Source organism: Liolophura sinensis, chromosome 6 (genome assembly GCF_032854445.1).
Source record: "Liolophura sinensis isolate JHLJ2023 chromosome 6, CUHK_Ljap_v2, whole genome shotgun sequence".
Taxonomy (NCBI): Eukaryota; Metazoa; Mollusca; class Polyplacophora; order Chitonida; family Chitonidae; genus Liolophura; species Liolophura sinensis.
Genome location: NC_088300.1, coordinates 73,521,115 through 73,548,286, shown reverse-complemented (window position 1 = coordinate 73,548,286; position 27,172 = coordinate 73,521,115). Strand labels below are relative to the sequence as shown.

At 41.3% G+C, this 27,172-nt stretch overlaps 1 protein-coding gene across 1 annotated transcript; it reads right to left on the bottom strand.

The window, feature by feature from the left end:
* On the bottom strand, positions 1-27,147 carry LOC135466294 (eukaryotic translation initiation factor 3 subunit A-like). Its single transcript, XM_064743710.1, has 21 exons — positions 26,996-27,147; positions 24,833-25,023; positions 24,322-24,458; positions 23,912-24,075; positions 23,500-23,558; positions 22,543-22,892; positions 20,161-20,332; positions 19,585-19,776; positions 18,752-18,868; positions 18,335-18,520; positions 17,926-18,060; positions 11,108-11,317; positions 10,653-10,757; positions 10,133-10,246; positions 9,630-9,752; positions 8,854-9,007; positions 8,065-8,245; positions 7,466-7,645; positions 4,436-5,280; positions 1,005-1,073; positions 1-645 (listed from the first exon to the last, which is right to left on the bottom strand). Exons 1-21 carry the CDS (start codon positions 27,042-27,044, stop codon positions 572-574), a joined length of 3,807 nt encoding a protein of 1,268 aa, XP_064599780.1. The 5' UTR covers positions 27,045-27,147; the 3' UTR covers positions 1-571.
* Between the last annotated feature and the right edge of the window lie 25 nt (positions 27,148-27,172).

Genomic DNA, 27,172 nt, shown 5'->3' with positions numbered 1-27,172 from the left:
TCAGTTTACTGATTCAATATGAATGTATTTGTTACAGAGACAAAAGACAACTGCAGAACGAAGGTTTGTAATGGTTGAAAAGGTATAGATTACCCTACTATGTAAACACTGGAACCAGAACAGGCAGGTTAGCAGAAGACCCAGGTCTGCAGTGAGTCATCATGCAATTTGTAATAACATCCTTTTGTTGATTTTCACATAGTTGAAGGATCAGATGCACTGTGGTACAAGTTAAATAACAAAGAAAGCTTGATAAGTTTTAAAACTTCAGAAAATATGAACAATAGAAAAACAAATCTTGATAGCAGAAACAACTTATTTCAACCACATTTATCCTATGAGAATTAAGAACTTAGAAAATTATACTCAGCAACATGAATGTATGAAGTTACTTTTTTTATGACCTACACCAGGACAAAAAGGTAGATTTCCCCAAAAGCACTCAGATTTTGTGACCACATTTTACACCTTCCATAATTCCGTTTCGTCATATTCCTCCTCTCAGTTTTTACTCCCTCCTTTGGGCTATAGTTTTTATTAATCACTGGCACATGTGATAATTAAATTTAAGCTAATATTTGACAGTTGTCCATCCATCGTCTCCAGGCTCTCCCTCTGGTGGTCTGTTAGAGCGTGGAGGGGGGCCTGCAATGTAAACCACAGGATTTCTTGTCACGTACCAATGTAACATTGCAAAAATATAAATGACATAAAATGTTTATAACAATACTGATATTTTCAACGGTTTTAAAGCCAAAAGCGCATCAAAATTTATTTTCTGTTGGCAGACAATGATATTTAGGTTTACAAACATATAACCAATCTACTTGCTTAAATTCAAATATAAACCTCATTTGCCAAATCAAGAACACAATTAACACAACACAGAACTGGTCCCATACTTCAAATATCTGATTGAAAGGATTAGTGAATGAACCAATGTAAAAACCAGAGGCCCAATCTTCTTTAGCTCCCAATTCAGTTTACCCTTTCAGTATTCTCACCTCTTGGAGGTTCATCACCCCCTCTATCACTATCCCTCCAGCCGCCCTTTGATGGGGAAGATCCCTCACCTACAAGCATGGCACAAAATTGTCATTAATACATTATTGTTAATTAATTGTTATTGTTATTAATTGTCAATCTCCCAAAAGAAGTACAATACATGACCCTGTTAACCACAACCTTAAAAGTGGGTTGTAGCTAGGACGAACAAGATGTGGCCTTAATTCCAGCTTTGGGAAAGGGATTTGTGAATTCACCCACCCTGACTTTTCATCCACCTGTACACGCCTCTCCCTCCTGAAAATACCTCACCCCTCCTGCAAGCACCTATCACCCACTTGTACACATTTCACCGACCATTAAGTACCTCACCATTCTGTAAATATTTCCTGTAAGCTAGTCATTTGAAAATCACCATCTTGAATGAAATGTAATCATCCATATTTAAACCACAGTTGTGACGTCACGCTATTGTCTGCGCAGTTGATTTTTTTTTCCAGATACCACACTCGCGAGTTATATAACCTGAGTGTGCATTGGGCTGATTTACGGCAGAGTGGGATTCGAACCCACGAACAAAAGGCTTTAAATCATTCCAAATTCCCACTGATCTATCCGGGAAGACTATACAACCATCTCCTTTTAGACAACTTTTAAACGTTTATTGTGACATCAATCGTTTGTCTAAACGATCATAAGAATGTTATATATAAAGGGTCCATTCCTTTCTGATCAATGTGAAATTTATTTTCTAACAGTTTCATTCTTCGTTTTCATTTCTAATACTCCAAATGTTGCCAGTTTGAGAAAAGAGAGAGTCATCAATTAGGCTTAGGCACAGATATGAAAAGCAAAATAAAGTTTGTACGTAGGTGAACTGGTGGATCTCATTTATGGCATTCTGAGTACTAAAATTTTGGATATCTCGAGGTCTGGTTATGCCCATGTGTCAGAAATTGTATTACCTACATGTACTATCAGACCTTGCCAGATTATATGTAAGCTTCAATAAATTCAGATTTACCTTACTGCATAAGTAATCATAGAGAGAATCATTCAGTGCATGCTCATGTAGTATAACCGACTGGTGTCCCACTGGCTAAAAGCTCCAACTTCATGCTGCTGCACTAAAACTTCTTGTAACGCTGTCATTAAAGATCAACCACATATTATTTTAGCTAATACTATGCAAATAATGCAGCTCAGCAGCCATGAAAGAGCATTTGTTGATGCTAATTGTGATGAACTGTTGATTCTTGAAAAGTAATCTACAGCTGTGACTGTGGTTTAAGTTGGAGAAAGCATGAGAAACTGTGGATTCTCTGAAAATAATCTTTCTAGTAGTGCTTAATCCAATACATAATGTATTCATTACTGCTGGTACTGCCATGATCCCCTAACCCCAATTTACCATATTCCCCTACACCCAATTAACAATCTGCCCCAATTTACCATCTGCCCCTTCACGTCCAGTTTACCATGAACCCCACTTTACCATGACTACCTAACCCTGGCTTACCACGAACCCCAGTTTACCATGACTACCTAACCCTGGCTTACCACGAACCCCAGTTTACCATGACCACCTAACCCTGGCTTACCATGAACCCCAGTTTACCCTGACCACCTAACCCTGGCTTACCACGAACCCCAGTTTTCCATGACCACCTAACCCTGGCTTACCACGAACCCCAGTTTACCATGACTACCTAACCCTGGCTTACCATGAACCCCACTTTACCATGACCACCTAACCCTGGCTTACCATGAACCCCAGTTTACCCTGACCACCTAACCCTGGCTTACCACGAACCCCAGTTTTCCATGACCACCTAGCCCTGGCTTATCACGAATCCCAGTTTACCATGACCACCTAACCCTGGCTTACCATGAACCCCACTTTACCATGACCACCTAACCCTGGCTTACCACGAACCCCAGTTTACCCTGACCACCTAACCCTGGCTTACCACGAACCCCAGTTCACCATGACTACCTAACCCTGGCTTACCACGAACCCCAGTTTACCATGACTACCTAACCCTGGCTTACTATGAACCCCAGTTTACCATGACTACCTAGCCTTGGCTTACCATGAATCCCATTTAACCATGACTACCTAGCCCTGGCTTACCACGAACCCCAGTTTACCATGACTACATAACCCTGGCTTACCACGAACCCCAGTTTACCATGACTACCTAACCCTGGCTTACCACGAACCCCAGTTCACCATGACTACCTAACCCTGGCTTACCACGAACCCCAGTTTACCATGACTACCTAACCCTGGCTTACCACGAACCCCAGTTTTCCATGACCAACTAGCCCTGGCTTATCACGAATCCCAGTTTACCATGACTACCTAACCCTGGCTTACCATGAACCCCAGTTTACCATGACTACCTAACCCTGGCTTACCACGAACCCCAGTTTACCATGACTACCTAACCCTGGCTTACCACGAACCCCAGTTTTCCATGACCACCTAGCCCTGGCTTATCACGAATCCCAGTTTACCATGACTACCTAACCCTGGCTTACCACGAACCCCAGTTTTCCATGACCACCTAGCCCTGGCTTATCACGAAGCCCACTTTACCATGACTACCTAACCCTGGCTTACCACAAACCCCAGTTTACCATGACTACCTAACCCTGGCTTACCATGAACCCCAGTTCACCATGACTTCCTAGCCCTGGCTTACCACGAACCCCAGTTTACCCAGACCACCTAACCCTGGCTTATCACGAACCCCAGTTTACCATGACTTCCTAACCCTGGCTTACCACGAACCCCAGTTTACCATGACTACCTAGCCCTGGCTTACCACGAACCCCAGTTTACCATGACTACCTAACCCTGGCTTACCATGAACCCCAGTTTACCATGACCACCTAACCCTGGCTTATCACGAAGCCCACTTTACCATGACTACCTAACCCTGGCTTACCACGAACCCCAGTTTACCATGACTACCTAGCCCTGGCTTACCACGAACCCCAGTTTACCATGACTACCTAACCCTGGCTTACCATGAACCCCAGTTTACCATGACCACCTAGCCCTGGCTTATCACGAATCCCAGTTTATCAAGACTACCTAGCCCTGGCTTACCACGAACCCCAGTTTACCATGACTACCTAACCCTGGCTTACCATGAACCCAAGTTTACCATGAACCCACGTTTGCCACGACTACCTACCAGTTTACCATGACTACCTAAGCCCTGGCTTACCACGAACCCCAGTTTACCATGACTACCTAAGCCCTGGCTTACCATGAACCCCAGTTTACCATGACTACTTAGCCCTGGCTTACCACGAACCCCAGTTTATCATGACTACCTAACCCAGGCTTACCATGAACCCCAGTTTGTAAAGAGCCAAACCTCAATGTCCAGTTTACCAGGACTGAGTTGTTACTCACCTCCTCTCCTCCAGGGGCCCTCTGGCTCGTCCAGCCTCACATCTCTGGGCATCCCTCGCGGAGACTGCCTTGGAGGAGGATCATCTAACCGCACATCACGTGGCATACCCCGCATTGCTGGAGCTCGGTCCTCGTCCAGCCGGACATCACGGGGCATGCCTCTAGGGGAGCTGCGTGGGGGAGGATCATCAAGCCGGACATCACGTGGCATTCCTCTGAAGCTCCTCTCTTCACGAGGGGGACCTCGATCTCTCCAATCCCGGTCGTCTCTGCCAAAGTCTCGCCGTGCAGGCGGACCCCGGTCATCTCTTGGGGGTCCACGTGGAGGACCTCTATCATCGTCTCGGGGACCTCCTCGCATTGGTGGCCCGCGGTCATCATCCTGAGGAGGTCCTCGTGACCTCCAGTCTCGATCGTCATCTCTGGGTGGTCCACGGGGTGGGCCTCTGTCACGATCTCCCCAGCGTCCATGAGGCTCATCTCTTCTCCAGGAGCGATCCTCATCTCTGGGGCCACCCCTGTCCCTCCATCGATGCTCCTCTCGCTGGAAGCGATCAGGTTCGTCCCGGGGTGGACCACCACGTCTCCAGTCACCTGTATCCCGATCATCACGCCTGAACTCCCGGTCATCACGCCTGAAGTCTCGGTCATCACGCCTGAAGTCTCTACCACCACCGTCATCCCGCCTGCTGAAGTCCCTACCACCACCATCGTCACGTCTGAAGTCCCGGTCATCTCGTCTGAAGTCCCTTCCACCACCATCTTCACGCCTGAAGTCACGGTCATCACGTCTGAAGTCTCTTCCACCACCATCATCCCGTCTGAATTCTCTTGGCCCATCATCTCTGTGATGCCAAAACAAGATGATCAGAACAAGAGCCAGGAAGAGAAATGGCATGTTACTGAAAGCATTCCTGAACTCAAAACTAAAACTGAGAAATGACAATGCTATGCACGAATTTAACAGGAAAAACATTACTAACATATCAATGAGAAGTTGATCTCATAGCCTGCTGCTCATCTTTGGTTTTGAAGCATTATGTACATAAACAAGTCTTTATGTTGTGCTCAATCCTGGAGGAGACTCCACTTTTGTCAGTGTAGTCTGGTTAGCCAGATTAGAGGACTAATCTCTGCCCAGTTTGACACTCCTAGATACACAGCAGGTAAATAGGGCAACACTTGGGCAATACCGGTTATTATAAGGTGTTAGCTACAATAATCTGATGTCTTGTCCTAAAGATTTCGTCAATATGCAAGTAAAACAAATGACAAGCATTAAATTTGGTAAGTACCAAGTCTTACAATAAAATCAGGATTTGCTTCCTACTAAAATAGGGGAGATAATAAGAGACTAGTGAAGATGCTTTTGCAAAACATAATATTATTCCTTTCCTGTATTTTGTAAACTGTTCTTGATCAATTAGCAGTGCATGTGCTGCCCAGGTATATACGAAAAGCAAGGGTACTAAAGCATTAATGCTTCACATACATTCATCACAGAGATGGTAGAAATAGGAAATAAAAAACCATATTCTAACACATCTCATGTACATACATGTTGTTTTACTTGACAGGTGTTTTACACTGCACTCAAGAATTTTCACTTATCAATGGCGGTCAGCATTATGACTAAGCCGGACTTGAACTCACAGCGGCCGCATTCGTGGGAGGCACATAAGTCACTGCGACATGCTGGCAGGCGAATCCACTTGGCCACGGAGGCCCTGCATGTCCACGCATAAGTTAAATGTTTATTTTTCGAGATTTCAAGTCTTCAAAGAAATAAAATCCATATTCTAACACCTTTCATATACATACATAGGTTACGTGTTTATTTCAATGCTTTAAACGTTGTACTTTTACTTATTCCACAGCCTAGTACCAGAGACAACCCCCCTACCTTCAAAGTTAAAACTGCAACCAAATCAGCCAGAATGCAGTTAGTCTGCAATCTCAATAATTAAGGATCACTTTACTTTAACCAGCCCCATCAATAGCTCCATCAAACTTTACATACAACAGGCAATAAAAAAAAATTCTCCAGTAGCTTGAATTCTTTCTTGAGTCTTTGTGATGTTAAGTCAATTCACGATAAACTTTTTCCTCTGATATCATTCATGTTGAAGACATGTTGTGATATGTGTATGGTGGAAAAAAAAAAAGAACGATTACTGTAAATCTTCAACCTTTTCAACAAATTTTTTTTCAGTGGAATCTATGCCTACAATTATTGTGGAAATGACACCAAAAATTATCTGTTTGTATCATTAAGATGTAAGTTTCATAAAACTGTGCAGATTGTTTCTCTACACTCCATAGTTCTCTCAGAATGTTTCAAAATATCTGTCGCAGTACTAGTTGAAAAGGTTGAAGAATTGTGGTAAATAAATAAATAAATAAATCTGTACCTGGTGGCTAGTAGCTGAGACTTGACCACCAACTCACAACTAGCCCTGTCTTGGGCTGAATAACCATGTGAGTAAATTAAAGACATCTTGTGCAGCTAGTATGACAGACGTGTTCCCTGTCTGTGACCAAGTTTGCTACTATCATGAAAAAACCTGGCTGAAAGAGGGCAGGGGATTAGTGTGTGCCCAGTTTGACACTCCTAGATACACAAATAGTAAATAGGGCAACACTTGGGCAGCGTGTCATTTTCCTGTCTCAACATTAAATGTTTTTTGCTGGTAAGGTAGCAACATTCAACATTGTGGAATGAAAATTGAATGAAGTTCGTGTCTTGTCACAACATGGTTGAAATATTGCTGAAGTGGTGTCAAGTCATGATCATTCATTCAGTTTTTTCTATTTTCATTGGTACCTTTCTAATGAAACTGACTGACAGTTCACCTGTTTCCCTGTTGTTTTGAATAATGTTGCTCTGTTATCTGGTCAGTGGTGTTGTGCAACTGTTTATCCTCTGTATTTGTCTTGTAACTAGCACCGATATGTAACAAGGTTATACGAATTAACTAATGTAAACCACTTTAGGTATGGCATTGCTGGACAATGCTGCTGATGTCTCACCTATTTGACCTCCAGCTGGCTTCTCTTTCCCTTTCTCGGTCTCTCCAGCCTCCCTCTCGGATAGACGGCTTCCACGCACGATGCTCTGATGGCTCTTCAGGCCCTGGACCCCTACGCCAGCTTGTATCCTTTTCTGCAGGAGCCCTCCAACTTCTCTCTCCATCAGCACTTTCCAGCTCCCTGTAATCAGTTTCAATATAAACCTGTGCTAACTTGTGACCATACCCATCTAAAGGTAAAATTCTTACGCATCCAAGAACCTTGGTATGCCACAACTCAAAACAGTGGTGTAAATTTTCAGATTGCAGGAAAGTAACTTTATTCTCTTAATCCTGGTTCTCACAGAATCAGTACCTGCCGGGTGTACGAGGACACGACCACTGCCGGTTGCCATGTATTCCACATTATGAGAACACTCGAGTCCTCAGTCTCAACATCCGTCTCCATGTCAGTCCGCCAGTGTTTGAGAACCAGGCTTTAGAAGGCAGTTGAAAATTCATAAAACTGGCTTCTCCAGAAGGGTGCTACTCTTATCCAGCAACACCAGCCTTAAAAAATGGAAAAATAAAGAAGAAAAAAAGCAGAAAATTTTCAAACACCTGCTTGGTTTCTCTCTTGCTTTCATCTCCTCTTCAACCCTCCTGGCCTCGCGCTCTTCAATCTCCCGCTCTCGTTCCCGCTGTTTAGCTGCCTGCTCCTCCAACTTGGCCAGACGTTCATGGTATTCGGCCTCCTCCTTCTCACGCAGCTCACGCTCAAGGCGCTCCTTCTCTTCACGCTCTAAACAGACAAGTGATTTGGATCAATGGATGCTGCCATACAATGTTTGTTCGTAATGTCATTATGGCAAAGGCAAAGCACATTATTTTTGCTTACTGGACACTGCCATTTTGGGGTAATCAGCAATGCACTTAGTCAGTGTGAAGTCTATCTGAAGGATAGCTGTAGAGAAAACTGAAACACATATCTTAAACCACCTAAAATTCCAGCCACAAAAGTGCATTTCTAGAGGCAATTAAAAATTCACAAAATATCATTTTTGCTTCTGAAACTTATAATATTCCAGTAGAATATCATTCCAATTTCCAACCAAACCTCAAATTGCCATTCTAAAATCAATATAATGCAAAATCAGGACAAATGGGCAAGTTAATCGTGGATGAAATATATGGTCATTTTGAGTACACACACACGAAGATTCCTTCAATTTATAGTTTAGACATCAAGTTCTAAAAAAAACAACTGCGGTGATTGATGGTACTGACTGGGCTAGAAACCATTATCTCAGCATGCTTTCCTGTCATGATAGAACCAAAAAGCATCAAGGTATCTCAAAGTACACAATTCACATGCACTGATGGCATCATTATCCCAGCAGTCACATTTACCTCTCTTCATTTCCTCATCTTTTCTCCTCTGCTCAATTTCCTCCTTCTCTTTGATCCACTTCATCCTGCGCTCCTCTTTGCGTCGCTCTTTACGATCCAGCAAGCGCCGTTTCCTCTCTTCGGCCAGTTTCTTCTCAAACTCCTTCAGTTTGTCCTGGAGGTTTATAACAACAAGAGCGTTAACCTGAGTTCATGTTTCTGAACAACTTGTGTGAAGTTAACACCAAATTAATCCAGTTCCTGGTACAGCCAATGACAGAGCATGTCCTCATCTTAGATAGACTCTTCTCCATGTATGCATTTATTTGATTGGGTCTAATATTATATTTATTTATTCATTTGTTTGGGGTTTTAAGCCACAGTCAAGAACTTTTCACTTATACAATGGCAGCTGGCATTATGGTTGGGGAAACCAGGCACACTCCCCGGGAATCTCACCACCCTCGACAGGTAGCAGGCAGACATTCCCACTTACAGCCGGAGAGGAAGCCAGCATAAGCTGGGATCTGAACAGCGAGAAGCACCTGACAAAGCAAAGCCAAAGATGAATAGCTGGATTTGGAACCTCATAACCCCAATAGCTGGAACGTCATTGGTTGGCTGAAGCACGAGTGACTCATAGAGCCAGCATCGATGTAATGCAGATTACTGAGCATTTGAACTCTTTGGGTACAAGTCTTGCTTGTAGCCATAATAAGGAAGGCCAATGGATTTATAGTATAGTATCTATTGTCACCTCATATACAAATTGTCTACTGTCTACTGTATGTTCTCACCTTGTATACAGATTGTCTGGCATCCTTCAGCTGATTCAAGAACTCCTCCTTGTCTGTCCACATCCGAGAGAGACGATCCCGATTGGCCAGGGCAATTTCACGTTCCTTCTTTAAGGTTTCAATCTGTAAAACGAGCAACGCCATTATCTTTGAAAATCTGTACCGATACGCAAACTGTTACTTACCCTTTCACAACAATTATATTTACACCAATCTTTCATCAGCATATCAGTAAGAATAAATTAAATAAACATCATGAAAATGAGGGCTGCCAGCATTATGGTGGGGGGAAACCCATGACCATGTGCAGGTTTCTGACAGACCTCCGTGAGTGATATATCACAGGATACTAGCTCTGGACTAATACATGCATACTTCAGTTTTCTTATTTGACCAGTCATCTTAATTAAGAACACATTGCCATTCTTACTTCAACTGCTCTCCTACATAGTATAAACTTATCTACCAGGATAACAGAATAAAGCAGCAGAAGATTTGCTCACGCGTTCCAGTTCCTGCTGCTCCCAGAACTCCCTAGCCTTAATGCTGTTTTCTTCGTGTTCCTTCTGCAACAAGGGCACTTCCTCCAAGCGTCGGGCGCGGGCAAAGTAATCCACCTGAGGAAAAACATTTATTGTTAACTTGTTCTCCAGGAATATACACTGAATCTAGTGATCAAGGGCCTGTGATCAGACGTGCAGATTTACACAACTATGCACAACGCAACGCTTCCTGCATAAAATTGATTATTAAGAACATCATGACATTGTACTCTCTTTTAAAATCGCGGACACATTTTCAAAGTATGTGAAAGCTGCAAATGACATAATTCGTCCATGGCTAAGTTTCTCTGATTCTAAAGAGTTTCTGTTAATCTTAGAAAGGTGCATTAAGGTTTGCTTTGAAGGTAGGATGACATGTTACAGATTACTGAAGGGTAAGTTTCAGCAAGGTTGTTCATGGCACAGCAAAACTTTAGGTTATTTTACAGTAATTCATATGTACTGAAAGTATGACATTTACTTTCTTCTCTTGTGCCTTCAGCCTCTCCATTAACTCTTTCTTCTCCTTCTCTAACTGCTCCACTTGTTTGGCCATTATGTCGTCCACATCCAGTTCTTCCAGTTCCTGATAACCAATGGTTACACATGAGCAAATCTGAATACTGTCCTGATTTCATAATATAACAATTTAATAAGATTTCAAACATATTTTCAGTGAAAGAAAGTAAGTGTGGTGTGAAGCTATAGGTTACATGAAAAAACCAAGAGAGATCACCAGCTGGCAGAAGCATTCAAAAGTTAACAGAATTTTCAAAATTAATAGTTTGGAACTTGACAAAAAAACAGTTTGAATAAATTGTGTCAGCAGCAAGTATGTTTTTTTTTTTTTTTCAAACTCTATTAGGTTAGGTAAACCATGTGGCAGAAATACTCAAATTAGAACTTCTTGTTAACAAATATTTATACAGACTTTACCTCTTCATCCAGATTTTTGAAGACACGAGCCCCGAGCTCTGATTTTTTCAGCTCCGCCAGCCTCTCTTTGGCATGTCGTTTACGGATCATCTCCGTCTCCTCCTGCTGACGCTGACGTTCTCGCTCCTCGCGCTCTCGGTCCAGTCTTGCCAACTCGGCTTCATAGGCTTTACGACGCTGTTCTTCCTGTTGTTCATACTCCTCTTTTTCCTGTAAAAATAATAGAACAGACGTGAAAATGTCAGCAATCTCTACATCCACACCTTACTAATGTGCAAGCTGTTTCAGAATTACAACAACCTTTATAATAACCAATTCAGGCATAAAGGGGCTAACCCATTATCAATGGATAATGCGATCTGAGAATTCTTTTTTTACACAGGTCATTAAAACAGCTGTTCCTGGACAGTCATATCCCAGAGACAATAAACTATGGTAATCTATATACATTCTAGACTCCTCTACAACTTGCTATAAAGAAACATTGCTAGGGTTTCATACATGAATGAATGAATGATTATGGCTTAACGCCACATCGGCAATATTTCAGCCATACCGTGGCGAGAACAAGGTGAAAGCAAGAGACGGTTAAGGTTTTCGATATGACAATATGAACACCAAAAGTAAAACAAAAAGTACAGACCTGATTAAAATCGAATAAAAGAAAAATAAGATTTAAACCTCGAAAACCAGGGTTAGAGTACATGTATAAATATATATAACTGTTTATCTATAGATATCCATGACAATTATAATTTATATTTTATGATATAGGCCAATGGCCTTCAAATAATTTATGACAACATCGCCAGCGATGCTGTCAAACAAATCATATATAGAGTTGACTGTGTAGAATCTCTGCCGAACATGGGCAAAGTCTACACAGTCAACCAGAATATGTTTGATGCCATACTGAGCATCACATCCAACACACTCGGGAGCACTGCTCCCATCCAAGATGAAATTGTGTGTCAGATGAGAATGTCCAATACGGCATCTCGTTAAAACGACTTGGTCTCTACGAGACATATCAAATGTATATGAATTATAGCCAATGACCGGATGAATGGCATGCAGTTTATTATGGACCTGCAAGTTCCATTCACCCTGCCAAAGGCCACGAATATATTTAAGAATATTCGACTTCATGTCAGTATAAAGGATTTTTATCTTAGATATGGGTTTATTTAGGGCAGCTTTTGCCTCCCTGTCTGCGACTGTGTTTCCATGGATACCAATATGACTTGGTATCCAGCAGAATATAATATCTTTACCTCTTCTAATTAATTTCCTATGTATAGCTAAAATTTGAAGGATCAAGGGATTTTTAAATTTATTATTCTGTATTGCCAATAGGCAAGACAACGAGTCAGTGCATATCATTGCCCTCTGGGCACACCCAGAAGAAACATATGATAAGGCCAGGAGTATAGCTCTGGCCTCGGCAGAGAATATTGAAGAAGAGGATGGAAGACGAAAGGAAGAGACCCGCTGCTCTAAGACAGCCGCAGTCGCAACCCTGTCCCCATCCTTCGACCCGTCAGTATATATAAATTTATAATCCGTATAATTAGCTTTAATTTCAGCAAAACCTTGCTGAATTATAAGAGGATTTGTATTCGATTTATTATATTTACGTAGATCAAATATTAGTTTTGGTTGTGGGAGAAGCCATGGAGGAGACTCCGGAAAAGACACCGGAGCTATATCATCCAGCTTGATGTTAGCTCCCACAATATGGTCCTGTATACGAAGACCGAACGAAGGGATCTTATTAGGACATTTAGTATATTTGTCTACATACAATGGATTGAAAACACAGTCGTAGTCAGGGTTTGTTGGATGAGCTTTAAGCTTTGTACTATATTGAAGGCTAAGTTTTATACGTCGGTGATATAAAGAAGGTTCATTTGCCTCCACGTATAAACTTTCTACTGGTGAGGTTCTAAAAGCACCAAGGCTGAGCCTCAAACCTGGGTGATGAACAGGATCCAACATTTTAATGTACGACTTCCTAGCGGAACCGTAAATGATGGATCCATAGTCCAATTTAGACCTCACCAGAGAACGATATAAATTAAGTAAAACTGATCGGTCAGCACCCCAATCGGTGCTAGACACGACCTTAATTATATCGAGAGCCTTTGTACATTTAGCTTTAAGCATTTTTATGTGAGGTATAAAAGATAGCTTACTATCAAATATTATACCTAAAAATTTTGTTTCTCCAACAATTTTAATCTGTTTACCACAAAAAGTAAGCTCAGGGTCAAGATGAAGTTTCCGTTTATTACAAAAATGCATACCGACGGTTTTAGACGTTGAAAATCTAAAACCGTTTTCAGTTGCCCATTTCTCGATCTTATTGAGACAAAGCTGCAACTGACGTTCGATATTATTCATATTCTTAGCTCAGTAGCATATAAGGAAATCATCGACGTATAAAGAACCCTCTGTGCCAGATGTTAATGTTTTTGCTAGGCTATTTATTTTTATGCTAAACAGAGTTGGTGATAGAATGCTGCCCTGGGGTACACCCATTTCCTGGTCATAAGAGTCAGAAAGAGTGGACCCAACCCGTACCTTAAACTGACGATCGGATAAAAATTGAGATATAAATATAGGTAATCGACCTTTAAGACCCATGTTCGCGAGGTCTTTTAAAATACCATATTTCCATGTGGTGTCGTAGGCCTTTTCAAGGTCAAAAAATATGGACACCACATGTTCGTTATTGATGAAGCCATCGCGAATAAAGGTTTCAAATCGAACAAGGTGATCCATGGTAGATCTGACTTGCCGAAAACCACATTGAATATTAGATAAAAGCTTGTTGGTTTCAAGAAACCAAACAAGTCTATCATTAATCATCCGTTCCATAGTCTTACAGACACAGCTGGTAAGAGCTATGGGACGGTAATTATTTGGATCATTATGATCCTTACCCGGTTTGGGAACCGGGATAATACACGCCTCCCTCCATGAGGCTGGAAAATTACCAGTTATCCAAATATCATTAATCAAGTCCAAGAGAGTCTCCAGTGGCTCAGGTGGTAAATGGTTCAGAAACTTATAATATACATTATCAGGACCACAAGCAGTATCGTGGGCCTTTTTTAATGCAGTTTTAAGTTCATCGATATTAAAAGGATTATTATAATCTTCTAAATTCTTAGAAGAAAAGGGCAATTTAATTTTCTCCTTCTGGCTTTTAATACGTTGGAATTCTTTAGTATAATTCTCAGGAGAAGATTTCTTTGAGATTGTTTCAGCTAGTTTATTAGCTATATCGGGTGGAGAAGTTATTATATTATCTCCATCTTTTAAATGCTGAACTTTTGCTCTATTATTTTTGCCCTTAAGTTTCTGAACCATGTTCCAGACCTTACGCATGGGTGTTTTTGACGTAATGCCTGAAACAAATTTCCGCCAACAAGATCGTCTCTTGGACTTGAGTAATCGACGAGCCTTAGCTCGAAAAATACGAACCTGGTTTAAGTTATTATCAGTAGGACATATATTAAAATTTTGCTCGGCCTTTTTGCGGTCCTTTATGGCTTTGCGACAGTCCTTATCATACCAGGGTTTACTTTTGGATTGTGGATTTGTCGAGGTTTTAGGGATAGTTCTATCGGCAGCTCGTAATACAAGCTCGTTAAATTTTAATATTGGATCATTTGTTGCATTGAGAGTCTCTGGAGAGATATCAGCCTCGCAGAACATCTCAAATGCGATCCAGTCTGCTTTATCGAATTTCCACCTAGCTACACGTTCTAAAGAATTAGAAGTGATATGCTCTAGGATAATAGGAAAATGGTCACTACCACAAAGATCGTCATGCACCTTCCAAGAAAAATCTGGGAGAAGTGATGGATCCGTGATAGTGAGATCGATAGCAGAATAAGTGCCATTACCCGGATGTAAATAGGTATCAGAACCATCATTGAAATAACAAAGTTCTTCCTTACATAAGAAGTCTTCGACTATCTTGCCCTTATTATTTATGTTATTACTGCCCCAAAGAGGGTTATGGGAATTAAAATCTCCCATTATAATAAACGGTTTAGGTAACTGTTCTGTAAGATTATGTAACTGAGAAGCTGACAAAGAAGTGTTCGGAGGTATATACACCGAACATAATGTGACTGTTTTTAGACAGTGAAATACGAACAGCCACAGCCTGAAGCTCTGTATTCAGAGCAACAGTGCTGTGTATAATATTGTTATTTATGAAGATCGAGGAGCCGCCTGCAGCTCGCTCTTCTTCATTTGAATAAGTACTATATAATGAATAATTTTTAAGAGTTATTTTATCTTTGTCAGGTGTCTTCAGGTGAGTTTCCTGAAGACAGAGGGCAACTGGATTGAAAGATTGAACTAGCTGTGTTATTTCAATAAAATTTGCCTTAAGACCTCGACAATTCCATTGTATAATTTTGTCTAAAGAAGACATTATGGAGGAAGGCGTATGGGGGATTTATCTTTATGTTTGGACCGTGGACGACCCTTCCTGGGAGATCGGCTGTTAGATCTCCCTGATGCGGGTGATGTATCCATCACATCCGCATCTGATGTTGAAGGACCAACGTCCTCCAGCGATCCAAACCTATTAAAAGTTTGGACAGGATCTCTAGTGGCCTTCGAGGGACGCTCTGTGGGGCCACTAGGTTTATTATTTTCATTACGAGATTTATTTTCAGACTTATTTCTGGCAGGTTTGTTTTTGCTTTGATCAGGCTCAGGGTTATCAGTTTGTTTTGTAATATTTACTGGGTGTTTTTGAGTTATTGTAGTCGTCTGGGTAGAGCAGGAATTACAGGCAGGTTGAGCAGCAGGTTGTAGAGAAGTAGGTCTGTCGTTTCCAATGGGCCAAGTCAATGAGGTTTGAGTAGCAACAGATGCTACTCGCTTGACCGCATTGGCAAATGAAGTCTGCAGTGTAGTATTAGGAGGCAAGACTAGTTTGCGGGCCTCCTGATACGATATATTGTTTTTAGTTTTTATAGTGATTATTTGTTTTTCTTTGACGAAAAGTGGGCAGTCCTTAGAGGAGGCCATGTGATCTCCACTGCAATTGCAGCACTTTGCTTTGCTGCTACAGTCGAAACCATCATGACCTTCACTGCCGCACCGAAAACAAACCAGTTTATTTTTGCATTGGCCCTTGCCATGGCCAAACTTTTGACAGTTAAAACAACGTGTCGGGTTAGGGATATACAACTCCACATTAACCCTATACGGGCCAATGTAGATATACGCCGGAATAGATTTACTGTTAAATGTTAGAAGATATGTATTTAGTTTAATGATGTTACCAGATTTCTTCATAGTGAAGCGTTTCACTCTGGTAACACCCTGCGATTTCAGTTCTGTGCAGATTTCGTCTTCTGATAGATCAATGATATCCTGATCCCTGTCACGTATAATTCCCTGACAGCTGTTCAGGGAATTATGGGGGGATGTATACACAGGAATATCAGTTATTTTATTCAAAGCTAATAAATTAATGGATTGTTGTTTCCGAAAACATTCAATAAGAATGTCTCCGGATCGTAATTTTTTGACGTTTTTTAAAGTACCTGCTGATCCCTGCAAGGCCCTTTTAAGTACAAATGGATGAATTTTTGAGGCCGGCTTCTGTTCACTCTTTGTCGAGAGAACGATGAAAGCCGGCCAACTGTCCTGTCCGTTATCAACTGAGTCAGCCAAAACCTCTAATTTTCTCTTCTTATCAGCACTTGAAATCGGCTGAGAGGAAGGCCTGTTAGTCATACTGGAGACATTAATTGATAGGTTTGAAGAAGACATGGCATATATATATATAAATTTCACCCCATATGTTCCCCACCCACCACGGAGTAGCAACAAGGGCGATGCCTGAACCTGGGAATACCCAGCAGGAAAGACACCAAGGATTCCATATGAGGTATACTCGAACAGATTGATTTATATCAACAGGTTAAATTCAATCTACTCGATTGACCCATGAGCCACCGCCTCAAAACGTAGTCCCGCAAACGAAGTTTCAGAAATAACATTTTCTTGAAGGAATAGTGTTATGGAGAAATTCTGGGACAACGCAAAGGCAAGACATGACCAAGCCGATTGATCGGACCGGGCCCATCCGACCTCCCGTCTCTCTCCAATTAAGGGCCAAAGTGACGTGTTGGGCGTGAAGATCTCGCAAGACCAACCCACCCTCAGCCACCAGGATCCCGTCCTCGGAGATTACGGGTCGCAACCCACGGCAAACAGGTTGCTCCCCGGTTGCCTCTCACACAACCGAGAAGATGTGAGCCTATTATATTCACCGGGCTCACACAGGAGAGCTCTAGGTTAGTCGACTTTTACGACAAGCTTGCCTAGAGGACTGAGGTCCTATTCTTATCACCCCGGAAACCCCACGGGGGGGAAGGGGGGGGGGGGGGAGGGGGGGTTCATACAGGTTTAGATTAAGCCGTCAAACTGTCAATACAACTGAACCGGTTCCCTTAAAAACTTACTTTCTGTACAGCAATGTGCACCAGTTACATGTGTGGGCAGATTTTACCACCCTGTGGCAATGTCGCAAAACCTACCTTCCCTAGCAGTAATGTACTCATTCTATACATCTGGGCAGAGTCACGATAAAATCTACTTTCTGACCAGTCATGCTGGCAAAAGATCTGGGCAGAGTCACGATAAAATCTACTTTCTGACCAGTCATGCTGTCAAAACATCTGGGCAGAGTCACGATAAAATCTACTTTCTGACCAGTTATGCTGCCAATACATCAGCACAGATTTCCCCAATTCTGTGACGATGCTGTGAAAACATACCTTCTGTACAGTCATGTGCTCCAGCTGTTCCTTGCGATCCTCGATGATCTGGCGACGCATGAGAATTCTCTGGTGTTCCTTCTTTGCTGTCATTCGATAGTTTGATATAATGTGCTCCTTCAGCTCACTATTTGTCTTAAAGGAAAAATTGAAAAATAACCATAAGACACCAATGCTTAGTAGGACAATTATTAGTCAAAATGAAAAAAAGTTCACAAAAACTTACAACCTAATCATCTCCTTTTGATCACAAAACCTGAAAAGCTTTTAGAACATACGTAAAAATATTTTTTCACTATTGTACATTACACACCATACTCAAGAATTTATCACTTGTACGATCAGTGATCATTTTTACCAGTGGAGGTACTATAGTTTTTACTTCAGTGAGTATAACATTCCTACATACAGCGGGTCCTTTAGGCTGAAGACAGGCAACAGCTTTCCTCAGGGCCTGAGACATAGCTGTCAGCTGATTGCGGATCTGCTCACTGGGCATGCTCTGAATGTAAGGCCCTTCATTCAAGTCTTCACGCTGCGCTACCACCAGGGAAGTGCCAAATGTCAGAGCTTCAGCACGGTGATCTATGCGCACCTGGAAATAACAGAACGCATTTTTCACTTTCTGGTGTTATTGCTACAAAGACAGGAATGAAAACTTATCCTCCTTCATCATTACTGGATAGTGAATTCACCACAGAGAGAAAACACCTAAATGGGGAGTTAATAAATGCAATATACTATATACCGCGGAACCTAGCAGGAAGACAATATTCAGGTCACTGGTCATCTTGAGAAACCTGGCGTGACTGATTATCATACATACCTGAAGCTCCAGAGTCCTTGCAGAATCCACTATTACTCTCTCTAGTCGGAATTTGGAGGCAAATGGCAGCAGAGATGCGAGTCGAGAAAACTGGATTGTTTGGTAGACCTGGGAGACCTGTAGACAAACGAAGAAACTGTCAGGTATTTCAGGGAGCAGCTTCAAACATTCAGCTTACAACCATACGAGAAATACAAATATCAGTACAAAAATATATGTTGATATAAGTTGACAAAAAAAAATATAAACAATTTCCCTGTATTTTTTCCAGCGTGATATCATTTCAGGGAACATCTTTCAACATTCAGTTTACGACCATATAAGGTATGTCAAAATATATACATAACAGTATAACATGTTTATCCTGCAATCATATAACAGTATCCAATGAATTTTTTCAGGTTTGAGGATTTGGCTGATGTACCATACACAGAGCTACGAGGTGAGAAACCTGTTAGAAGTCCCAAGGGTAATGAGCAGGGGAATATTGAAAATTCCAGTGTATCACTATGACAACGGGACTCAGGGGTGACTTCTTGACTGAAAGGCAGCCATCACCTACTCTCCTCGTGAGAAATCAACACAATATATAATGGTGATGCTGGTTACCTGTTTGAGGATCTAAGAGTGATTCTGGTTACCTGTTTGAGGATCTAAGAGTGATGCTGGTTACCTATTTGAAGACCTAAGCATGGTGCTGGTTACCTGTTTGAGGACCTAAGAGTGATGCTAGTTACCTGTTTGAGGACCTAAGCATAGTGCTGGTTCCCTGTTTGAGGACCTAAGAGTGATGGTAGTTACCTGTTTGAGGACCTAAGAGTCATGCTGTTTACCTGTTTGAGGACACGTGTAATGATGATATCCTCCAGGGCAGGTACATACTGGGCCAGGTCTTCATTCTGCTCTATGTACTCTATAGACGGGGCGATCCGGGAGGCCAGTTTCAGTGGGTGGAATTCCACTTCCAGCCACTGGAATAGGTTGTTCAGCTCAGGTACCACATACTGGATCAGGTTGAACTTTACCTAGTTACAACAGCAACAAAAAATTGGTCATTGTCATACACACAGAGCAACACTTCAACCTTTAGTGCTCACCATAGTGCAATCAAAGTTCTGACAGGGCTTTATGAAAAATAGTCATGAAAAATAAACCGTAATGATTAGATTCCTCTTGTAATCATAACTTACACATTTTTCCACAACATATCACAAAAATTCTTACACATTAAAGAAAATTAAATTCTTTTAAAATGAAACAAAATTAAAACTGAAAGATTCTTGTGGATGCTGTATCCTAAAATTTAAAGAAACCAAAGAAGATGAACAATAAATGTTGACATCTGTAAATTAAATTGCTAAGATCTATTATGATAGCTGTACTAATTGGGCACACCTCAGTAAACGTACCAAATCTTTGATGAGCCCCTGCCTGGTTGGGGGATTCTGTAACATAAGTAGGGTAGAAAGGCGCCTCTTTTTCTCCTGGGTACTCTCATCTACCTCCAGGATAGAGTCAATGGCATTACGGGAGGGAGGGATGGGCACAGCCAGTGTGGCACACAGCACACGAGAGGCCATTCTGAAATCATTACATGGCATGTCTACAGTGTTACACATTGCATGGCACTGATCATTCTGTTCTTATGTAAACATTTTCATGCTGCATGACAAAAGGAAAACATTCAGTGGCATGATGGTTTGGCAGTACTCTGTAATATACTGCCTATTATTGTGCCAATGTTACAGAAAACAAAAGCCACTGATCAAATCCAGTGTAAATGAATGCCAAAATACAGAAATATTAAGGACAGTGTTACATTCATTGACACTAAATTCTAATCAGGAGCCAGTCATTGTTCATGATTCAATTAGTCCACCCAGGCTTATTTATTTGATAATGTTTTATGTTGTACTCAACAATATTTTACTCATACAATGCCAATTCATGGCAGAAAAAAAACGAGTGAGTGCTTGGGGTTTAATGTTATAATTAACAATTTTTCAGTCATATGACGACAAAGGAGTCCTTAGAGGGCATATTATGTGCCTCCTTGTTGCAGGACGGATTTCCCTCTTTCATCTCATGCTGCTTCACTGAGACGTCTTTACGAAAGCAAGTAAGCTGCCCCACCCGAGCCATTGCACTCATACGGGTCAACCAGTTGTTGCACTATTCCCTTAATGCTGATCGCCAGGCCGCTTGCTAGCGCGCCATGCCCCCATTTCCAGGGCCAAGCTGCCCCCAAACAGTTCTCCTCAGCATCTTGGCCTTTTTTCCAGACCCCTCCCTAGCGTTATTTGGCGTGGCACAGCACCCTGCCCCTAAAAATTGTCGCCACCCTGCCTTTTTAAAACCTATGTATGCGCCGACGCTGCCGTTTCTTTATTTGCTAGTTATCTCCACAATTCAGGTGTGGTCAACACTCTGTTATGCTGTGTTTTGTAGAAATCCCCATTTATGAAGAATTCTCTCTTCCTCCTGACACAGTAAAGATGCCAAGAAGTGAAAGGTGGGCGATGAAACGTTATCTGGAAACAGCCGAGGGCTGTCAATCAATTGTAGATTTCTTTGGGAAAAGCGGGGGCAAACTGTCAATCAAACCAGCTACAGTCAATAATGAAAACAGTGTACCCGAGCTGGAGAGGCCAGGGACAGCCGATGTTGAAACAACAACAACATACAAAATCACAAATGCCTTGAATGCTGCAAATGTTACTGCTAATGTGCCTTGTGAAACATCAAAACCAAAAAAATCAAAACATTCTATAGGAAAAGAAGTCTTAGTTTTGACTGGCTTTTACTTAATTATAAACGGAGTGATAAGGACAAAGCTGACATTCTGATGTTATACCGTACCCTGTCAAAAACACAAGACATATAATATTAATGATTCAATTGTGGATTATTTACCATTACTTCCTTTGATTTCCCATGACTTCAGCATCTTTCACGTCCAGTCTGCATAAAACTACGTAATTCAGTTTATTCAAGTGAATAAACCTATATTCAGTTTATATTTTTCTTGACAGTATTTTACTTGGAAGTAATTTTTCAGGGTAAATTGTGTAACAATATTTCACTGACATGATTGATTTTTGATGTTCACCACAGTAATACTTCTTAAGCAAAATTAGGGTTGAATGCAGGGTCTTGTTGCGTCTTTCAAAAGGGTTCTCCCAAAAAGAAAAATTCAGAATTTCTGAACGATTTGCACTTTGAAAATGGTTATCCGTAAAAGCGTGAACAGAAATATTATATTTACACATCAAATCGGCGTAATTACTCCAAACTTATCTTCAAATTTTCAGTTTTCAAATGTCATTTAATTTGACTCTACAAGAATTCCTGGATTTAACACTGACAAAATGTGAAAAACTGTTTTTCTTCACATGAAATATAGTGAAATTCTGGTAAAATTTAATGGCTATAAATGGCTTAGATTTCTTCTCACAGCATCTGGGATCTATAGCTAGGCAGCCCCTGGACCATGGCCTTACAGCGAGGTTCGCTACACTCACGGTGCATGCCCTTTCAGATAGCTATTCCACTAGCCCCTTTCAAATCCTCGCAATGGGGTCTGATCGCCAAGTGAGGAAGTTATAACTTCCTCTTTTAAGGTCTTCAGTATGATCCGACCCAGGATTGACCCTAGATCTACCGCCCCCAAAGCAGATGCTCTACCAAATGAGCCATCAGGGCTAGTGGAAAGGAAACGAATCCACTCAGATGTCAACTTTAACTTTTTAGGTATGGCTAGCATCTAATGACAGGTGATAACAACCACATACTTGAGAAGTTCATCCTGGGACAGGTTCTTCCTCTGCTCCCGGGACAGCTGGTAGAGGCGATGCAGCGTACAGGCATGGAACAGCGGGTTGCCAGACTTCCAGAAGACCAGCCCCAGCTTCTGGTAGTAGTTTGCCATGAGCGAGGGTTTGGGGGGCTTCTTGGATAGGTTGATAAGACCATGAATATCCTCCACAGCCTTGAATGCTTCCTGCCACAGTTCCATGCTGATGGCGCTGTCCAGCTGCACCAGCCGCGTCTCCAGGTGCATGTTCTGCGATTCCGGGTTATTTAGATTGATGGCAGTTTGCTGATGCTGATGTTTGTGGATATGACCCAGGTGAGTTCTCAACTGTAATCAACAGAAAACAAACATACCTTCAATACAACACAGATGGACAACTTCTGAAGTATGTATGTTTGGGTTTAACGTTGTACTTAACAATTTTTCAATCATATATGTGTGTGTAAATTTATTGCAGAGTGTGTACATATATTGTGTTGCGTGTACATATATTGTGTTGCGTGTACATATATTGTGTCTTCTTGTGGAAGGGCGAGCATTAAAACTCTTTCTCTACATGTTACACTTTAAGAATGCACAATCCAAAAATAAACTCTGAAAACCTAAAATAAATTTGTCACAAATTAATATACACAGTTCAGTATTTGATTTAATTTGATTGAAGTTTTACACCATGTTAAAAAACATTTCACTTATTACGACATAGGCCAGCATTATGGTGGGAGGAAACTGGGCAGAGCCCAGGAGAATTCCACAACAATCTGCCAGTTGGTGGCAGACCGTCCCATGTACAACTGGAGTGGCATGAGAGGAAACCAGCTTTAGGAGCAATTTTTCAGGATCATGAATGACAATATCAAAATATCTAGGTTTAAGTGACAGCACAGTTCTGATTTTCTACCATGTTTACAGAAATGTTCTGAGAGTTACTTACATTGTCACACAACTTTCGGAATTCTGTTTTCCTCGTGTATTTCAAACAAAACTTGAAAGCTGAAAAATAAATGAAAGCTTTCAAACTAACCATCTAAAACATTTTATGCCGATTTTCACTGCCTACACCCAAATGAAATATAGATACACATATGAATTGATGGAAGAGATATCTTTGCCCTTTATGTATGTATGTCACGACTCAAGGAATTTGATATTGTTATCACCACTATATTTAAGCCTGAAGCTAATGTCTCTTTTCTGTTAAGTGTACCATGGGTAAAATGTCAAACAATCAACAGGACAGACAAAAAGTTCATGCAAAAAAAAAAAAACCTTTCTTTTCTTATTTCTAGACATTTATTTGCGTCCCATACACATGTTAACACTAGTTGTCTTCTATTCTCCCTTACCCTGCTGTGCTATGTCCTGGTAAAGCCTCTCCACACGGGAGTTGTTTCTAAGCAGATCGAGACACTGTCGGTAAGACTCCCATAGGAACTTGACCCAGGGGGTGAGGATAGCGCGGTCTGTACGGTCCTGGGTGTCCTCCCCGCTCACAGCCTTCAGCAGCATGCTGCAACATGCGTATTTTAAAATAGGAACCATGAATTAAATATCAATGTTTTACGCCAAAGAAAAAAAAAATGGATAATCAGTTCAGAGATAAAAAAACTGTTTCATTGCTGGTACACACAATATGACAAAAACAGATCCACGCAGATCTGTCACGCAGGAATTTATTTGGGATTAAGCCAAATGCTGGCTTGGCCCAAATATATCTATAAAATGGAGAGTTGATGAAATGTAGTGCTGCACAAACCTTTCTGGTGTGTCTGGCATCTCAAGATCATCCACATCGACAACAGTCTGGTGGGACTCCTGCCTGGCCTCCTCTGTTTTCTCCTCTGCCAGGGCAATGTAACGGCGGACCACATCTACCAGCGAGTTGATGTTCACCTACATGTAGGACAGCCCAAACACGAAACTTATGGTATCAAACTAAATCAATACAGTAATATGTCTCACTGGATGAGTAATATTTACACAAACTATATAAATGTGTGATGTGTCAAAGCTCTCTCTAGGGAATTTAAAACATGTCAGAGGGTAATTAACAATCAAAGATGTGTTGTACATTATTTTGTGTGAGATGAGCTGTTTCAGGATGTGACATTACTCAATTTAATGACTTCTTAATGACATTCAAACATTATATCATATACTAATTATTCAAACACAGGTTGCAACTAATAGGCACTATTAAAAAATACTTTGGAACCACCGGAATTAATTCTCTTTTCACACATTTTGGCACCTGCAAGCACTGTTACCTGTTGACAAATATTTTTGTATTGGTACAGCCCTTCCTTGGCTGTGTGAGATTTGCGCAGGTCCACACATAACCCCAAATACTTCTCCATGATCGGTTCGTGAATCTTCTGCCATGTTCGATGCTTTTTGCTTTTAATGACATCATAAAGGGCATCCAAGGCTCTCTGTTTCTTCCCCACATCAATGAACTCTACAATCAAGCATATTCAATGACACACATGATTAATACACCAACTACAACATTAAAAACCGTCAATGAAGGTAAATATTTACATGCTATGTGCAAAGACATCTTCAGATCTATTAAAAAAACAGCTGAAATTCCTCATAAATGTCATCTTTGAAGGAGGCGTCAATCACACTTTTGCGGATCTTCCTCCAATGCTGGTGATCTGATACAACAGCTGTCAAACATGCCAAGCAAAATGGGGAGTTCATTGGTGTTCAGCGATGATATTCAGGCAGTATTTTAACTCTTTTTGAATTGATTGAGGCTCATGTCATTACCCTATGTGTACTGTATATACTAAATACAAAGGAGAAGGTCAGAAACAAAGTTTCACTGATTTCAAAAGCAAAGCATTTCTCCATTAGTTTTCTACATCCATAAGTCTTGTAAGTCTCACACCAAATATCCACAATGTGAACAGAATGACCAGTGTAAGCAGTTCCTCTATACCAGACTGTCATATGTGCTGTGGCGATCGTAAATCTATGGAAAGTCATGATATATAGTGAAACTTGCCATTATAAACTGGGCCGCAGAATTAGGAAACATTAGTTCTGGAGGGTAATTTGATGTTTTGAAGTAAAGGTAGCAATGTAAAAAGGCTTTAGAGGAAAATGTTGAATCGAATTTTGATGTTTATCTTCAGGTATCGTTCAACATGTAGAAGCATTCAAAGCACAACTTCAATGAAGCACTGCGAGCACTCCTTCAATGCGATCTCACTTTCTGCCTGGTTAAAGAATAACAACTTGGGAGGGCTAGACTGTTCATAGTAGCCCTAGACTTACGCTACCTGTCTTTCAATGTCTGTGTTCCATATAGCCCGAGGCCTCTTTCTAAGTGTTGCTTATATAAACTGATACATGGGGACCGCTGGCCACCTTCAGCCCAAGAGCTATGCGGACCCAATTCCACTATAATACTTACAAAGAGTTGCCTCCTCATTCAATTCCAACACATGCGCGTTAGATTCATCCCGATATACACAAACACCACAGCAATTCTGTAAGCTGAAATATTTACGCACATTTTGCCACAATCACTTTTTGCCTTTACATCACCATTCTCCTACAAAAAGGTTCATATTTAGCAGGCTGCCAGATGCTGCCAACTTTTTAAATTCTGGGTCAGTGAGTCGCGCAGCAGCGGTTGACCATTCCATGAAATTGAATGAAAGGGATGCTGGAGATACCCCTTTTTTTAATGCAAACTTGACAGCTCGGACAAACTGTGGGGTTTGGCATTCTGCTTCATAGCCTTCAGTCAATTGCACATTTGTGCCTCTGCAGTCACATGTCAAAACTGACAGCCAGCTGATGGAAATATAGTGACGTCATGAAAGGTCAAACACGCATGTGCTGGGAGGAAGAACCCGGTTTGTTAGGTCACGATGTCAACACGGCATGTGAGCGTAAATCACAACTGTGAATTATCGTAAAGGTTACAGAATGTGAAAAAAATTGGCGGCGGAACAGACAATGTCTTGGTGAACATACTTTATTGGAGTTTTGCCTGGTTATTGCATGTAATGGTTCATTTTGCACAGATTTTTGTTGTGCACAGTTTCTCAACTTAAAATCATTCTTAAACACCAATACTTTAACCTGGAAGACTCCTCGGCTGTGATCTACGCCTAACCTCATCATGAAAGACCACAGCCGATATCTTTGGCTATGTTCCATATGGACAGGAAGTTGAGGAGTAACGACTGTATAGGCCAAGTACACTTTTCCGAACTTATTTCAGCAACAAATACAGACATATACCACCTTGAAACCCTTTCAACTATATACCTATTTATGTATAAACATTTATCACCTTTACCCGTAAACAACCACTCAGCATAAGCCTCTTTTGCTCAAATAACCACCAACATGAATGAAACCACATCAACAACTACCGCTCTCTACCGGACAAAGCATTTTGATCTCACCATTTGCTCTTTTAAGAGCGTTTTCTGGGCGCTGGAAATATGTCGGCATTTTTACTGCATTTCACTGTCTTAGCTTGGAATGCAGATCGTGCTGTGACGTGTAAATTATGTTCAAGAAGCACAAAATATTGCGCAAATTCCTTCCCTGCACGTCAAGATGGCGGCAGCCAGCAGCAC